Source organism: Hakea prostrata, chromosome 10 (genome assembly GCF_041222555.1).
Source record: "Hakea prostrata isolate BN-2017 chromosome 10, UWA_Hpros_2, whole genome shotgun sequence".
Lineage (NCBI taxonomy): Eukaryota > Viridiplantae > Streptophyta > Magnoliopsida > Proteales > Proteaceae > Hakea > Hakea prostrata.
In genome coordinates this window covers 46,084,142-46,102,931 of record NC_142609.1, presented here as the reverse complement: position 1 = coordinate 46,102,931, position 18,790 = coordinate 46,084,142, and the positions used below count along the sequence as shown (strand labels likewise).

The 18,790-nt window shown below is 37.2% G+C and overlaps 1 protein-coding gene across 3 annotated transcripts in view; it reads left to right on the top strand.

The window, feature by feature from the left end:
* Positions 1 to 18,790, top strand: part of LOC149003436 (ARM repeat superfamily protein) — a 72,700-nt gene that overhangs the window by 36,159 nt on the left and 17,751 nt on the right. For all 3 annotated transcript variants that reach the window (XM_089138990.1, XM_089138992.1, XM_089138991.1), the window contains exons 23-29: positions 73 to 259; positions 7,090 to 7,133; positions 7,215 to 7,334; positions 7,438 to 7,569; positions 7,679 to 7,731; positions 7,852 to 7,900; positions 9,522 to 9,580. In XM_089138990.1, coding sequence (XP_088995116.1) covers positions 73 to 259; positions 7,090 to 7,133; positions 7,215 to 7,334; positions 7,438 to 7,569; positions 7,679 to 7,731; positions 7,852 to 7,900; positions 9,522 to 9,580 — 644 coding nt within the window. The remainder of the gene's footprint in view (positions 1 to 72; positions 260 to 7,089; positions 7,134 to 7,214; positions 7,335 to 7,437; positions 7,570 to 7,678; positions 7,732 to 7,851; positions 7,901 to 9,521; positions 9,581 to 18,790) is intronic.

Genomic DNA, 18,790 nt, shown 5'->3' with positions numbered 1-18,790 from the left:
ATACTTGAACTTCTTTTGTTCATAGTTTTTATCTACATTTTCTTATAAATGACCTGTTTTCTGTTTGAGCAGCTTTTTGAGAGCTCAGCGCTGATGAACATATCTGCTGTCAAGTCACTTCTTTCGGCACTATGTCAGTTATCAAATCAATACATGCCTGGAATTTCTAGTGGATTTGGACAAACATCAAGTCAGCAAGTTGGAAACATTAGTTTTTCTGTGGAAAGAATGATATCAATTCTTGTGAATAACCTCCACAGTATGTCTTCACATTTGAGCTTTTACTTTTAGAACTAGTTTTTTAATGTTATATAGTTTATTTCTTTACTGTTCAAGGATAATTTTCTGCATTCTTCCATTAGATTAACTTCATTGAATCTTCTTGTAAATATCAAAAGTAACACTCAGTTCTAATGAGTTTCTTTAGTTGCACTTTTCTCTGCATCAAGAAACTAGTTGGTATATAACCTATATTATGCTGATAATAAATAATGTCCTATTTGTACTATTGATACAGTAGGAATACTGAGCCTTTTGGAAGATTGTCATAACCCAATAATTTTTAACTCAACTTTTGACTTTTTGAGATACAACAACAATAAGCCTTGTCTCAACTGAATGGGGTTGGCTAGATGGGTTCTTGCCTTCCAATCAGTTATGTTTGAGGACATGTTAGATACAAGGCCTAAGCTATGCATGTCCTTTCTCACCATTTCTCTTAAGGTTATCTTAGGTCTGCCCTTAGCTCTTCTAGTTCCTTCAATCTGGATTATATCACTTCTCCGTATAAGGACATTTATAGGTCTCCATTGAACGTGGTCGTGCCACCTTAAATGACTTTCTCGAAGCTTATCATTTATGGGAGCAACTCCCAGACTAACTCTAATATGATCATTCTTTATCTTATCCTTCCTTGTTTTGCCACTCATCCATCTTAGCATCCTCATTTCTACTACACTAAGTTTATCTATATAATTTTTTTTAATAGCCCAACACTCTGCACCATACATCATAGATGATCGAACGACAGTCCTCTAGAACTTTTCTTTAAGCTTTAATGGAATACGTCGATCACACAAGACCCTAGACGCACCTCTCCTCTTCATCCACCCTATTTTAATTTTTTGGAAAGCATCATCCTCTATATCACCTCTTTTATTTATGATTGAACCTAGATACCTAAAACAATCACTCTGAGGAATCTCCTTGTTGTCAAGTTTCACCACCTCATCATCTGCCTAATCATGGCTAAAGTTACAAACTAGATATTCTGTCTTTGTTCTACTTAGTTTAAAGCCTCTTGATTCCAAAGTTGTTCTTCATGATTCTAACTTGGTATTAATCTCCACTTGAGTTTCATCTATCAACACAATATCATCAACAAAAAGCATACACCAGGGGACCTCGTCATGAATGTCTTTGGCTAATTCATCCATTACAAGTGCAAATAAATATGGGCTTAAAGTTTATCTTTGATGTAGCCCAATTGTAATTGAGATATCATTACTTTGTCCCTCCATTGTTCTTACACTTGTTATTAAACCATCATATATATCCTTATCTATGTCTACAAATTTACTTGCAACACCTCTTTTCTCTAATACTTACCAAATTAAGTCTCTAGGAACTCTATCATAAGTTTTTTCTAGGTCAATAAATACCATATGAAGTTCTTTCCTACACTCTCTATACTTTTTGAGATATCTTCTCAAAATCGGAGGGATCAAAATTTATTGTTTTCTGAAGAGTGTTGGATAACAGATCTCACCTTATTAAAATTTGTACATTGAGTGTTCTAAGAATCTAGTTTTCCCTAGAAAAATAAATGGGAAAACCATATCAACTGGGGCCTTTTCATGCTAGGTTAGTTGTTTACATAGACAAGCCAATTTTTTATCTCTTCATTCTATTGGTATATGTAGATTGACTATACAAAGTATGTTATTTTGTGGAAAACCATCATGTAGTGTATCTACATGCATAAAGAATGCTTGATTGCAAAACAATCACATTATCGTTGTTGTTGTTGTTGTTGTTACTATTTAAGAATGTAGGGGAACAATTATAAAGATGGAAGTAGATGGCTGGAGAAGAGGAGGTAATCATGCAATCTTGTGTGTTAGGCAAGGTTCACAAGATCAACATCAAGTGTCATATTGGTTCGGGTGATTTTAAGAGATGTATTATACCGCATTGTATTGAATGTTGTAGAAACACATGGAAAATGGTCAATGCATATGGAAATGCACTTTGGGAACAAAAAACAATATAAATAAGCAATATTTAACAAGCATCATGCATCAACACTAAAATGAAGACTAATGCATAATCGACCAAGTGCAGTAAATTGATTTTGTTATAAAAGATGAGGTTTTTTATATGATGTTGGTTGAGTTCTATTAAAAGTTCAATTCTAGGAGTTTTAGCTCATGTAGTTTTCTATTTTTTGTTACCCAAGAGTATTTATGTAATGGTCTTCTTTTCACTTTGTTATATACAGAGGGCTCGGGATCACATAAATCTATTTAAGTCATTCCATTATAATTGTGTTTGCAACATGGTATCAGAGCCAAAATTTGATTAGGGGAAGAAGGAACAAAATGAAGAAAATTGACCCACCACCATCGTCGCTAGTCTCTGCATACACCACTTCCACGATGCCAGGGCTCTACAACCACCACCACTCTCGATTCTCTCTCTCTCTCTCTCTCTCTCTCTCTCGTAACCATCACCATAGTCGCCTGATTAGAAGGCTAGACTTGCAACTATCAAGCCATCGCCCACCATCGCTTGTAAGTTGTAACCACTGATTAGAAGACTGTCGCCTGCAAATATCAAGCCATCACCCATTGTTGCTGCAGTTCTTCGACCATCACACATTGCTCAGCTACAACCAGCATCCATTGCCCAGACCTGATCACCGCCATTGTCTCCTTCATCGTCTTCAACTCTTAAAACACGACTAGGACAGTTGAACCATGAACCAAGAAAGTTGAACTATGAACCGGTGATTCCATTTTGAACCAGGGACAGTTTGAACTAGTGCTACTATTCCCAACCCCCCACCAAAAAAAAAATACAGCATTGATGATGTCTGTTATCCTATACATCCTATAACTCTCTAAACTTGTTTAGGTGGTCTGGCTATTCCATTCTGCGACATTTCAGTTATTTCGAAAGGGTGAAGACTGAAGAACTGATAACAGTTTTTTTGACATGGCAACCCACAGATGGTACTACTGCTCCCATTGGCTCCAAACATTACGTCACTCTTCCTCTTTCGGTAAGATTTGATGGAACAAATTATTTGATCTAGTCTCGATCTGCATACTTGACTATTGTTGGAAGAGGACTTGTTGGACACATTATGGATACTACTATCAAACCTACCACCATAGGTGTTTCTCAGGATAAATGGATATCGAATGACTCTCTTGTCATGTCATTCCTTTTGAATTCCATGAATCCAAATATTGTCCGTAGATACCTCTTATTTGATGTTGCAGCCCAGATTTGAAAGGCTACTACTGAAATATATAGACAGTTGGGGAATGATGCACAGGTTTATAAGGTACGGAAGAAGTTTCATGGGACTAGCCCAAAGAAACTGACCGTGGCCCAGTATTATCCTGAGTTGCGATCTCTTTGGCAAGAGTTGAATCGTTATGGGGATTATCATCCCATTAATCCAGATGATGTGGCTACTTATAGGAAGCATGTTGATAATTTCTTGAGTTAGTGTTGACTCCAATTTGGGTTTTATTTCTTGAGTTAGTGTTGAGTTAGTAGCTAGTTGTCGAGTGTCCTAAGGAGTTTCCTTTTCAAGTGAACTTCCTTAGATTGTGTTTTAAGTTATTTAATCTTTTATTTTCAGCATGTATCTTTAGATTTTTAGATTCTATTCAGGAGTCAAGATTATGTGGTGGGATCCTAATCTATTCCCCCACTTAGTGTTAAAGAGTCTTATAGTGGGCTATAAATAACAGCCTATTATTTCCACTTAAGTCTGATTATTTAATGAAATTTGACTTTAAGGGTCATGATTCCTTGGTGAGGGTGCCATGGTTGAGAATTAAGAGTTTTGTTCAAGGATCAGCATCTCTATCATTATATCTGGCATCTTCAAGCATTCTAAGCCATCTTCTTCCAAGTCCACCAAGTAAACTAGTAAGTAAAGCAGCCCTCATCTCCTTTCCCTGCCTCTTCTCTCACCCACAGCCTTCCCCCAGCCCTCCTTTTCTCTTCCTTGTGCGGCCCTAGGAGACCACCACCCCCCCCCCCCAAAAAAAAAAAAAAAAAAAATTGCAGACCCTCCCCATCCTCTTTCCCTTAATTCTCAGCATCCCCCTGCCCCTCCCTCACCTTCCCCTATCCCTGCAAGACCTACCCAGCCCCTCCCCTGTTCTGCACAAACTCTCCCACCCCCTTTCCCTGCTACCACACCTGGACAGCAGCAATCCCAGGCCCCTACGACACCCCTATCCCCTCCCCTGCCCCTTACGACCCCTTTAGGCCCCTCCCTCATCCCTACCCTGTCCTACCCTACGAGTCCTGTTCCCTCTCTCCCTCCCAATCCTCTCGGACTCTCTCTCTCTCTCTCTGTCCTTCTTCTTATGTCATCAGAAAAACAAAAAACAAAAGAAAAGAAAAGAGGAAGAAAGACAAGTTTCTGAAGATTTTTTTAGATTCTTGAACTGTTTCCCCTCCAAAGTTTTCCCTTATTCAACCGATACCCATCATAAAACCCCTTCTTCAACCAACTGTATTTTTCATTTTCCTTCAAGTTCCATCTTCCCATATGGATCCAAAAGTTAACTAACTTCTTTTCTACCAATCCTAGGAATAATATTTTCCATTCCTCATTATTTGTGTTACATCCCATATTGACCCTCAATATCTCAAAACCATTCCCATGGGGATTTGTTAACTACTTAGGGTTTTTCTCATTATCTCATAAGAACCCATCTTAGGCTTTGATAAACCCTAGCCTTCCATATTATTCATTAGATTGCTGGAACATTCTGGTCGAATCCTTAATTCCGGGAATCTTTCCGAGAAACCTTAACCCAAATCCAATCACAATGCTCCTTGAATGTTATTGATTTTAGGGTTTGAGTGAGTACGGAAATTCAGGAAAAACTTTGTATCTTGGCATTAACTGGACAACATAAGGGCTTGTGGGGGCAGGTTGTAGTTTTAAGTCTTGGACAAAACTGATGGCTAAAACAGAAGTTGTGAAGTTTCTTGAATCTTGAGGAAATGGGTTTTGGCTAGTTTTCCTGGCTTGAGTCTACCAAGAACACTGGGGTAAGCAGGAAACGTGGGCTGTGCTTAACTAGCTTGCTGTCAGTTCTTGGCAGAACTGCTGATGGAAATGGTAGGCTGAATCTACTACCTAAAATGAGAATCTTGGACTTGAAACACTGGATTCCAGGGCTGGATTTCAATCGCTACTCCCCGACAGTCCTGGACTATAAGCACCAGACCCACCTTCCACAAGGTAGCAAGAAACTAAAACAAAGCTAAACTGCATGAACTTAACTGTTTAATTTATCCTGTATATATAGGTAGAAATAGGAAAGAACTCACTCTGTGCCCAAAAAAATAAAAGAATGGTACTAGGGTGCAACCATGCAAGTATCCAACAATAATTAATAGTTCTCTGTCCTTCCTTTCATTTGCCACCAAAATTGTTTCTCCTTTGTCATTCCATCAAAATAATTACAAGCTTAGTCATCATACATTCATACATGTCACAGGAAGTTCTCAAAGGCATTTTCTGCTAGTGCTTAAATTTAGCATACCCTACTTGTTCCTTGCGATATTAGACAGAAGCATGCCTAAAACAGAAAAGGGTCCCATGAATTGAATGCATTTATGGTATATGTACACACTACACCAAGGAAGAAAATTCGACCGAAATAGATTTCGACCTTGCAAAAGGCTGAGATTTCGATGTTTCAGTTGAAACTTGACACTTTTTTCTGAAAATTGAAACTTCAATTTCGAGCCTCATATGGACTCAAAATGATTTGAATTCTAGCATACTACCTATTTCAAGCATAATAAACACAATGAAACTAATATTTTGCCAAAAAAAAAACATTGAAAATTTATCATTCAAGTATGCTAACAAATGACTAGTTCCGACTAGTGCAAAGTGCAAACTGTATTGCATATAGGCATAGAATCATCAGCATACATGAATTGTTTAGTAGAATGGTTATATATACAACAAGTCAACAAAATAAAATGACCGACTAGATCAAGTGATCGGGTCTCACATATATTAAGTTGAAGCCTATATATAATATATACATAAAATAAAAATACATAATTTTAGAAAATAATTATTAAAATCAGAAGATGAAAAAATGGTAGCAAATAATAAAAAGATAAGTTTAACAAAACACAATTGTAGATCATAGTCCTAGGTTAAACATATATTAATTTCAAGGCAATACAAGATCATTTAAGGCATGAACAAAACAAAAATAAAAAAAGGGGAAGTTTGGAACTATTGGGTATGGCTCATTCTTCACATTCTATTGTTGTCGGAGTTTCCTTTGTAGCTGTTGTGGCTTAGGAAGTGTTTGGAGGCAAAAAATGAGCAAAAGAAGTGTTTGAAGTCAAAGGAGTTGTGGAAATTAGGTGAAAATGGGATAGAAATCAACAAAAACTAAGGAAAAACAAGTTTGACTTTTGAAATGGTGACCGAAATTTTGGTCGAAACCTCCGAAATTTCGGTCGAAATTTGACACTTTTCAAAAATAATTGGAATTTCGTTTTTTTTTGAAAAATGCAGACATTTCAACTGAAATTTCGACAATTTCGGTTGAATTTCTTCTATGCACTACACAGTGCTTCTTCATTGTATTGGTACTTGATGCCTTCCATTTTTATGTTTTATAATGGTAGCCTTATTTGATTAGGGTTCGCAAATTTACAACCAAGGCTCAAACTAATATATTTGTATAAATTATGCATCTACATATTGGATCTCTGAAACTCCATGAAACCAGATACTGTTCCGGCTTGGGCTATGATTCAATCATTTTCTTTTTCTGAATTTATCTACTATATTACCAGGAGTGGAGCCCTTGTGGGATCAAGTTGTTGGCCATCTCCTTGAGGTGATGACGAACTTGATAAATCTTTTTAACATGTGATTGTAACGTTTTTGTCTTTTTAAACTTAACAATGATGTTTTTCAGCTGGCAGAAAATAATAATCAGCAATTGCGGACTATGGCACTTGATGCGTTTGATCAATCAATCTGTGCTGTCTTAGGTTCTGACAAATTTCAGAGCTCTACACTCTCCAGACATCATCAAGTGAGAACTAAATTTTCTGTCCTGGAGACCATATTGGGGGGAGGTGTTTAACATACAGCTAACTGTCATCCACTTATTCTTCTTATTTTGTTTGCTGCATCAGATGCAAAGCTCAGATACGGAATTAGGATCATTTGAATGTTCTGTCATATCTCCATTAAGTGTCCTTTATTTCTCTAACCCAAATCTTGATGTCCGTATTGGTGCACTGAAGATTTTGCTGCATGTATTGGAGGTAGTTTGGTTTCAATTTGATATTTCATTATGTTAGTGGTTTTAGTTTATACAGTTTAACATCACTTCCATCTTATTTTCTTTTTTAAATCTTGTGAATTTGCTCTTAGAGAAATGGGGAGAAGTTGTGTTCTAGTTGGCCAAGTATTCTTGACATGTTGAGGTTTGTCTTTTCTTGTCCTTACCTTTTTTTTTTTATTTTATTTTTTGATGGTTAGCCCCTTCTGCTTGCTTCTTTGTTGGGTCTATTAACCTCTCTTTATCTATCTATCTATTTTCCTAGGTCTGTTGCTGATGCAGTGGAGAAAGAAATTATCTCACTGGGTTTCCAGGTTTGCTTTAGATATAATATAACGACTTATGAGTTCAGAAGACTCTCTTTGCATTTCCATTATCTGTGCACCTTCTTGTTCCGCATCCATTATTCTGTAGCTAGAACTGTTCTTTTCTCACAGTACCTATATGTAAACGTCCTTTATTAATATACCTATTCAGGCTATCAAAAGAAGAACCTTGTTGTTGAATTCCCCCCCCCCCCCCCTCCTCTTTTTTGGGGTGAATTGTTTGGTTAGTAAGTTGTAGTAATCTCTGAAGTAGGTGAACATCATGCTTTGGTCTTGTGATTTGAATAATTGTAAAACAAAAAATACGCAGTGCACCAATTTATACAGTACATCAAGCAATGTGTTTGTTAACTTTGTGATTGTGCTTTATCTGATTGAGTGCATGTAATCATTTAAATTGGGTGTATCTTTGTTTCTTCATGACATTGAACTCCTTACATGTTGCTGGTATTACAAGATTTAAAGTTTAGTTTAAGTTTTAACAGTATGCATCATTCATACAACACAATGATGTGATGCCTATGTAACTTGAGTTATATGGTTGAAATTCTGTTTATTGGTAAATTGTGAAGAATAAAGGAGGCCACTGCAGCTAGGGTGGGAGAGCTGTGATTTGTACTTTGAGATTAGAAGGTTTAGCTTTATGTTTAGAAGGCAAAAGGATAGGCTGAGATGATTTAACTGAGAGAAATGAACCTTGGGTTTGAAGGAAAAGAAGATAGAGCATCCAGCAGAAAAATCATGGTGGCAATTATAATGCACAAATAGGAAAAGTAGGGGGGAAAAGAGTAATCAATTGCATTAAATCTGTAAATGATGAATGATTTTTTTACTAAAACCCTACATCCTGCAAATTTTATTAATTTTTTGACTAAAACCCTTCCTGCAAATTTTTATTTCTAATTACTCAAATCAAATGTGATTTGCTTCATTACTATTTACTTTAAGCAAGTGAAGGTGCAGAAGAGAAGTTTAATGTTTGGTAACTAAGCCTTTGTGATTTGTAAGGCTTCCTGTTGGCCATTCCCTTTGCTCGCCTACTTAATTATTATGGCTGACAGATTGCGAGAACAGCTGACTATTCAATTTGTTGCTCAATGATGCAATCAATTTATTGTAAATAAGCAAGAGTAGGGACTTTTTAAATGAGATATCTTCCCTTAAGGCTCACAAAATTCAGAGAAATGATAGAAAGAAGAAAGGAAAAGAAAAGAAAAGGAGTGCACTATGCAAAAAAATACTGTCTTTAAAGAGTCAATGACTGCATACCAGCCTACTGGGTGCTATTCTTCGAAGTTTGTGATGCATCACTTCTTGTGCCTTATTTTGAAGACATTTTTTGACATTTTTTGTTAGTCTAGTGTTGGTAATCAGTTCACTGTTTATCTGCTGATTCCTTCTATGGTGGACATTGTCGGTTGCTTAAATTCCTTAGTTGTCTAATAATTCCATACCTTTCATAAAGTATACTATTACTTATTCCACTTCTAGCAGAAATTTTCAATTCCATTCTTCAGGGTTGAGTCTAATTTTTTTCAATTCCACTTCAGGTTCATAATTATAGATTTTGTTCCAATTTTTAATTCTAGGCAGATGATTTGTTTTGCAGGGTCTACGTGTTATCATGAATGATGAACTCTCAACTATCCCTTCACACTGCATTGATGTGTAAGACTCCATGCTTCCACTTCCAAGTCCAATTGTGATATCTCTTTCTCGGTTTAGCATTTCACTTTCTCTGATTTTGGTTTTAATTGGAAATCTGTTCTGCTTATCTCTGAGTATCATTGTAATAGGGCAGTTGGTTGGAACAAGTTGTGAGTGAAATTTTTTCATCTATATTTCTCATCCTTTATGTCAAGAATGATATTCTCAAGAACTCTGACATTGTTCAGATGTTCCATCTTATAAGTCAGGAGCAGGGCCAGACCTATATGTGGATTTTACTTAAAGAAACTTACTTCGGTTTCTATATGGAGAATCAGTGAATGATATCTAAGCTTGATCCTAATCAACCCTACACCTATTTCTTTGTCATCAACTTACTGACCATTCTGCTGGCCTTTGAAACCCATCATGTCCCTATAAGCCCATTATTCCATTGATCATTGTTCCATATATCTAGTGTTGTGAGAGTGGGGGTTCTTGGGTTTGCTTCTCTTTCTCCATCCCTCTGGAGGCGGAAAGTAGTTTGCTGGATGGTTGGTGGTGCTTTGGACTTAGGATAGTATCATTTGAATTGATTATTTCTCTGTTACTGTGGTTCATTTTCACATGTTTATCCATAGGTTCTTGTTGAGCCCTATTCTTTGGTTCTCTGTTATGGACTTATGTCACTGACCATTGAAACGATAGTTCCATAAAACATAATTCTGGAGATCTCTATTTTCTCTTTTTCTGTTAAACATTAGAGCACCAAAAAATATAATCCAGCAACAATTATGATCACAAGAGAAGGTTTTATTTGAAACATATCTTAATCAGCTTTAATTGAAGATTGTTAAGTATGTAGACTCATCCAAAGTGAGTGTACATAACAAGATGTACCTTTGACAACGCATAAAAGGCATTAGATATTCTTCAAAACGAGAGATAAACTGTAAAAGTGCCAAAGGGTGGAGGAGGAAGCAAGGATGTAGGATAGTGCTGTTTCATTTAGTGTCTCAAATGAAAATAGAGACCACAGAAAGGGCAAGGGCAGGTGTTAGCCCCATGCTCCCTTTAGACCACACAGGAGTATTGGTGCTTTTTTATTTTTTTAACTTTTATTATTATTATTATTTAAAAAAAATATGTTGAGGGGGGGGGTTGTGGATGGATTGGGGTAGAGATAGAGAAAGGAAGAAAGGAAAGAAAACTCAGCAGTGTGGGAGCAGCAGAATAGAAGTGGCGAATATCCAATTTTTAATGTTGCTTCAAATGGCTCAAACTTTCAGTTAAAATATGTGGCTGAAAAAAAAAATTAAAAAATCACAAAGAAAATCAATCTATAAAAGGAGAAAACTTTTTGTGGCCATTTACATCCCAACGGCTATTGAAGCAGTTGTTCTCCTTTTCAGTTTCTTAAGATTTGGAGATTGAGATACTCGAATTATTAAATTTATACATGAGAGATGTTAAATCCTACCTAAAGGTGCCTTTTTTTGGCACTGTTTTAGTGCATATGCTGAAGTTAGATGAAACATACTGTTGGTTGAGTTCTACTAGGACTTCAACTCTATTCGAGTTTTTGTTCATGTAAATTTCTATTTCTTGTTACCCAAGGGTATTTATGTAATAGTGTTCTTTCCAGTTTATTATAAATAGAGGGCTTGAGATCGCACTGATTAATAAACCATTCTACCAACATAGTGTTTCTCAACATGGCATCAGAGCCTAAGTTCAATTAGGGAAGAGAGACCTACCTTCTTCTTCTGATTTTTTTCAAACCCATTGCAATTCTTCAGTTCTACCATCTTTTTCTGGCAGTTTTTTCAGTTCCGTCTCGGTTCGACTAGGGAAGAACAAGAACAAAAAAAAAAAAAAAAAAGGGAAAAAAAAAGGAGAAAGAAGAGTTCTTCAGTTCTGTCTCTGTTCGAATAGGGAAGAATAAGAACAGAAAAAAGAGGAAAGAAGAAGAGAAGAAGAAATTCGATTCAGTTCCGTCTCGGTTCGAATAGGGAAGAATAAGAACAGAAAAAAGAGGAAAGAAGAAGGGAAGAAAAAATTCGATTCAGTTCCGTCTCAGTTCGAATAGGGAAGAATAAGAACAGAAAATAGAGGAAAGAAGAGGAGAAGAAGAAATCCGCCACTGCCGCTGCTCCTGCAACCGCTGCTTCTGCAACTGCTGCTACTTCTACAACTGCAACTGCTCCTGCAATTGCCGCTGCTTCTGCAACTTCCGTTGCTCCTGCAACTGCCACTGCTCATACACCAATAGTGAGTTATTTCTTCATTTTTTTATCGTTCTTCATCTGAAAGAGACGCTCCTGAAGACCAGATTAGCCTGCGATTTGATTAGCCCAACAAAAAAACAGAAAACATAAATACGATGTTTGAGGGGTTTAGTTTGTAAATTACATTCTTTCAAGGATATTTTGATAAATATGCATATTTTCAGGGACCTATATGAAAATTTACAAATTTTCAGGGACATATTTGCAGATTTAAACATTTTCAGGGACTTTTGTGTAAATCTGCATAGTTTCAGGGACCTAATTGCAAATTCAGATTTTTTTAAGGGACTTATTTGTAATTTCCCATTATAATAATTAAAAAAAAATTAAAAAAGAAGAAGAAAGAAAGAACATCTGCCGACGTTTCAATTATTGTTGAAGGGTGACAATTGGAGAACTGCAACCAATTTTTTCAACATGGTAACTATTGATGGTACTATTGCTCCCACTGGCTTTGAACATAACCCCACTCTTCATCCTCTTTCAATACGATTTGATGGAACAAATTATTTGATCTGGTCTCGATCTACTTACCTGACTATTGCTGGAAGAGGACTTGTTGGACACATTACGGGCACCACTATCAAACCTACTACCATAGGTGTTTCATAGGATAAATAGATCTCGAATGACTCTTATTATGTCATTCATTTTGAATTCCATGAATCCAAATATTGCCCGTGGATACCTATTACTTGATATTGCAGCCCAAATCTGGAAAGCTACTACTGAACCATATGGACAGTTTGGAAATGATGCACAAGTTTATGAACTACGAAAGAAGCTTCATGAGACTACCCAAAAGGAACTGACTATGGCCCAATATTATGCTGAGTTGCGATCTCTTTGACAGGAGTTGGATCATTATGGGGATTATCACCCCACTAATCCAGATGATGTGACTACTTATAAGAAGCACGTTGATAAGATTCAGGTATATGACTTCTTTGGTAGATTTAAATGTGGAGTTATGATTAGATCGAGTGCAAGTATTAAGTCGTTCTCCCTTTCCTACACTCAAAAGTCTTATGCCCTTGTTCAGTGTGAGGAAAGCCGTCGATTGGCCATGCTTCATGCTCTTATTGTGGATAAATCAGCCTTACAGTCTATTAGCACTAAATCTGATTCGGCCAAGGAGATTGTCAAGTGTGAGCACTGTCATAAACCATATCATACCAAAGCCAATTGTTGGAAGCTCCATGGGAAGCCTGCTGATTTTGAGCAAAAAAAAGCACAAAGAAGGGGAAAACCGAAACTAATCTTTCTGAGACAGTTTCCACAACACCCTCTACAGACATTGGTTTTTCACAGAAGGAGTTAGCTACTCTGCGATTATTCTGCAGTCTTCTACTGCCGGTACAACCTCTACTACTACTTCCTCCACTACCTATACCAACTCCTACCTTGCTACTTCAGGTAAAACTTTTATAGGCTACCATGTTTCTTTAATTTCTGCTCCATGGATCATTGATACAGGAGCCACAGATCATATGACAGGTTCATCCTCTTTTTTCTTACATTATGCTCTAACTTCCGGAAAAGATAAAATTTCGAATTGTTGATGGCTCCTATTCTTCCATTGCTGAAAAAGGGGCCATTCAGCATTCTCCGTCACTTTCTTTGTCTAAAGTTTTACACGTTCCCTCTTTTTCTACTAACTTGCTCTCTATCAGTAGTCTTACACATGACTTGAATTGTAAAGTGACTTTTTCCCCATCTTACTGTGTCTTCCAGGATCTGGTAATAGGGAAGGAGATTGGACGTGGTAAACTAGACAATGGACTTTATCTGTTGGAGCCAATTGGAGGATTTACTTTTGCTCTACTTGCATCTCCTAATCAGGTCCATTTGATAATATCTGACCTTCAACAATGGCACCATAGGCTCGGTAACCCCCCCCTGTAGGAACTCTTAAGAGAGTATTTCCCGATTTAGTTTCTTCTTGTAAAAATGATGAATATTTTTTGTGAAACCTACATTTTTACGAAGCAGACTCATTCTACTTATTTACCTTCTCTTCATAATAGAAAATAGAGCAAATTACACTGGCACCCCAAAATGGAGGCTCTAAAGCACTGACACCCCACTTTTTGTTTGAAAAACACATAGGTCCTATTCTGTTATAATGGTTAGTTATATTATCGCAAAGACTATTATACCCTTCCAATAAATCTTATTTTTATTTATTAAAAAAAGAAAGAAAGAAAGAAAGAAAGAAAGAAAGAAAGAAAGAAAGAAAGAACGAAAGAAAAGGATCATCTTCGTCTTACAATGAACGAAAGCTTTATCAATGTCGCGAATTAGTGGTTGAAGAAAACGTACCGATCTGAGGAGAGGCTTCCGGAGAACAAGAGATTTCACAGATTCTGTCAATGGAATTTCCCAAGCCCTTCCAGTTTCCTCCTTACCTTCTGAAACAGAGGCTTGAAGAAACTCACATACTCGTGAAATATCCCATCTGGAAGATCTCCTGCATCTAGTCAAGAATGACCTCTGTAATTTCCCATCTTTATGTGACGGAATTAAAGTGATTGATGTCTTTTCTCCTCCGATTTCCTTCCTCTTCCCCTTCTTCTCTGTTTTTTCTTTTTCTGGGTTTAGGGTTTTGGTTTCGGTTTCTGAGTGAACTGGGTTTGATTGTTCCTACATTGGGAAAAGAGGAAAAGAAAATGGTTGGTGTTTTCTCTCTGCAAGGAACGAATTGGGGATTTGGTTATATTACTCATTATAATAATCATTGTGTAAAACAATTCTTTTTTACTTCAATTCATGTTTACTTAGTTTTGTATCTGGATCTTCTTCCTTATAGAAACAATTTGTTCTCTCTTTGTTCTGTTAGTTTTTTGGCAGAAAAAGAAATACATTTTTATTTTCGGTTGAGTAGATGATGTCTTTATTATGTTGTAATAGTTGAGATTGTGGTTGTTGGTATCTTTTGTTCAATGGAATTCATGGAGTTTCAGTGATTTACTGAATATCTACCTCTTTATTGCTCAACTAAGTCTTTGTTCTGCACTCGTTTGTGAGATATCAATAAACCCTTTTTTCCATTTGATCAACTTTAATGGCTTCCTCTAGAAGTTGGTATAAATGGTAATAGATTAGGTGAGGATAAGAATCAGAATAAAAGTGAACAAGAAATGGAGGAGAATAGTGAGAAATTGCAGTCGAAGCAGAAATCAGCGGCGTATGATGATAAGAATCTCTTGGAAGGCGTCAACTTTGGATCTAATTCTATAAAAGAAGCAGTTTCATCGGATTGATCGTCTACCAAGGAGTCATCGAAGATTTGAAGTTAATCACCCATCTGTGGAAGAAGCTCTCAATCGAAAGAGGAGGCTTTCGATTGAGAGCTTTCCATGGTTGTCGCCACAATTGCATTTTTTATCCTTGTAAGGGCATTTTTGGAATTAAAGAAAAATAAACGGTGGACTAAATGTTTTAGTAACAGAATGGACTTATGTGTTTAATGAATGGGGGTGTCGGTGTTTTTCAAACAAAAAGTGGGGTGTCAGTGCTTTAAAGCCTCCATTTTGGGGTGCCAATGTAATTTGCTCTAGAAAATATATTCCTTTTGGACTCATTCATACTGATGTGTGGGGTCCTTGCCGACGTGTGTCTATTACTGGCCATAAGTACTTTATTATTTTTATTGATTATCACTCTTGTTCTACATGGATTTATCTTTTAAAATTAAAAGAAATGAGATTTTTCGATGTTTTCGTGATTTTCATAATATAATTAAGACTCAATTCAATGCCACTATGAAGATCCTTCACAGTGACAATGGCACCGATATATTGATGGTGAATTTCAGAGATATCTCTCTGACTCTAGCATAATACACCAGACCAGTTGTGTTGATACAGCTGCCCAAAATGGGGTTGCTGAAAGGAAGAATCGGCATCTTTTAGAGATAGCTCGTTCACTTATGATTGCTATGAATGTCCCTGACCAATACTGGAGTGATATTATACTCACTGCCTCTTACTTTATGAATAGGATGCCCAGTAGGATACTTGGTTTTAAATGTCCTAATGAGCTTCTTCAGGGAACCTCTTCTTTTATTATTCCCCCCAAAGGTGTTTAGATGTGTTTGTTATGCCAGAATCATAGCCCATCAAAGTAAGATGGCTCCCCGTGGCCTAAGCTGCATTTTTCTACGGTATTCTGCTACTCAGAAAGAGTACAAATGTTATCATCCTCCTTCTAAGAAAACCATTGTCTCCATGGATGTCATTTTTAATGAATCTTAGAGGAGGGTGCTATTCCAACTCTATACCTTTCTATCACACCACCACAACACAACTTAGGAGTTCAAGAAGTGTTTCCTGACCAGGGGGAGACTTCAGCCAGTGTACCTGAGGACTCTAATTTCCCCCCTCCGTTTTCTGAACCATGTGAAGAACCTGGTTAGGGGAGACCACTCCTGTGAGGCACACTATTGAGATCTTTCAAAACAAAATTGACCAGAATAAGGAGGTGCAAATTTTATCAAAGGAAGAATTACAACCGGCTAAAGCAGGTGGAGAAAAGTGACACGTTACCACTTCAATCTCCTACTCCAAAATCAGATTCTACTGTTCCCCTTAAGGTATCTTCTTTTGATCTTCCTATTATTATGAGAAAATTAGTCAGATCTTGTCCTCAGCATCCCATTGCAAAATATGTCTCTTATGACTCTTTATCTGACTTTTACCGTGCTTTTATATCCTCTCTATCATCTATATATGTTCCTAAAAGTTGGCAAGAAGCCTACGCTAATAAGAGATGGAAGGCAGCTATGGTAGAGGAAATGCAGGCAATGAAGAAAAATGATACTTGGGAGCTGGTTACACTTCCTCCGAAAAAAGAAGGAAAAAAAACCAGTGGGCTACAAATGGGTGTTTGTGGTTAAACAAAATATGGATGGATCACTCAACAAGTTGAAGGCTAGACTAGTTGCAAAGGGGTTTACCCAGACCTATGGGATTGATTATTGATTTTTGCCCCTATTGTGAAACTGAACACTGTCAGAGTTCTGTTGTCTGTAGTCTGTGAACAAAGACTGAAACTTGCACCAACTAGACGTAAAGAATGCCTTCTTACATGAGGAGTTAGAGGAAGAAGTCTATATAGAAATCCCACATGGTTTCTCCGATGACAATACTGTAGGGAAAATTTGTCGGTTGAAGAGATCAATTTATGGGTTAAAACAATCTCCTACATGTTGGTTTGGACGCCTCCTGAAGGCAATGACTTCGATTGGTACAAACAAAGCAATGTTGATCATACATTATTTGTCAAGAAGTTAGGTACATAGTTGTCAAGGCGGCAAGGCGATGCGAGGCGGTTTTAGCTAGTTGGGGCGATGAGTCGATGAGGCGCCCTTCGAGGCGCTTTTGAGGCGTTCGAGGTGTTTTAAGTGAAATTTTTACTTTTTAGTGTACATCTCATACACTAATTCATTATAAACCTATCTTATATATAATAAAAAGACTAATATTAGCCATTTAGCCTACCTCAAGTCTGATCCAACATATTACAAACCACACATAGTAGGTCCTAAATAAATTCCAAGTATCATACTATCATTAACAAGAATCAAGATACGATAAAAAATCTAACAACAAAAGAATTCAGGTGCTGAACTTTTGCAAGGAAAGAATTCATCAGCTGGACCCGAAGTACCAAGTTGCTGAACTATCATCTATCAAAAAAAATCAAACAACAAAAGAAAAACAAAGACACACATACACCAGATAAGAAAAGAATCATTACAATGTATCTAGGTAGATGAAACAGAGATGGAACAAATTCAATGAAGAAGAATCGTTACAAATAAAATAAAATAAAAACACAGAAACACCAAATAGCAAGTTCAGAGTATGCAATCAGGTGCAATTTGCAAGTCACAAGACTCACGAAATGGTGAACAAAGTTACTGATGACATAAGTATATAACATAGCTACATCGCAGAAAGAAAGAAAAAAAAAAAGAAAAAAAAATTCCGGCAACATACCGTTGCCTAAGATGGTGACCAAAGTTACCGGAAGCCGCTGCAAGTTGGTCGCTCACTCGTTGCAAGCCTACAACCGCAACACGGCAACAGTGAGTCGCACCTTGCACGGTGAACAAAATCGATTTAGGGGGAAAAAAACAGAAGAAAGAAGAAGAAAGAGAGTCACACACTCGCACGCTACTACTCTTGAGGTTGCTGCGCCGGAGGTTGGCCGCTGCAAGCCTGCAACTGATACGGTGGAATTTTGGTTGATGCAAAAACAAAAATCGAGTCCAGACTCCAGAGATGTTGTCGCTGGCTGTCGCCGGTGTCACTGATGGTCGGTGTCGGTGTCGGAGTCAGAGACAAAGAGAGTAGCAGAGGGAGAGGCAGAGAGAACTCAGAGAAGAGGTAAGGTCGGGACAATCTCGTTTTTTTTTTTTTTTTTAATAATTTAATGTTACAATAACACCTATATAACCATTCACCCATTAGATTCTTTCCGATTGGAATTTTCAAATTGTTTATGGCCTTTGATTTGGAATAAAATAAATTTACAATTTTTAACACCCAATAAGGCGGTCGCCTAGTGGTATTTGCATCCGAGGCGTCCGAGGCAACGACTCGAAGACACCTCATAGTCTGAGGCGGCCGCCTTATTGACTTCTCCTGAGTCGGCCTTCGCCTTAAGCCCTATGTTTCCGCCAGGACGCCTTGACAACTATGGTTAGGTACTAACATCACACTTCTCATTGTTTATGTGGATGATATTGTCATCACAGGGAATGATGGTGAAGAAATTCAAAGGTTGAAGGACTTTCTTAGCAGAGAATTTGAGATTAAAGATCTAGGGAAGTTATAATAATTCTTAGGGATTGAGGTGGCTTGATCAAAGAAGGGTATATTCCTATCCCAAAGAAAGTATGTCCTATATTTATTATCAAAAGTGGGAATGTTAGGGT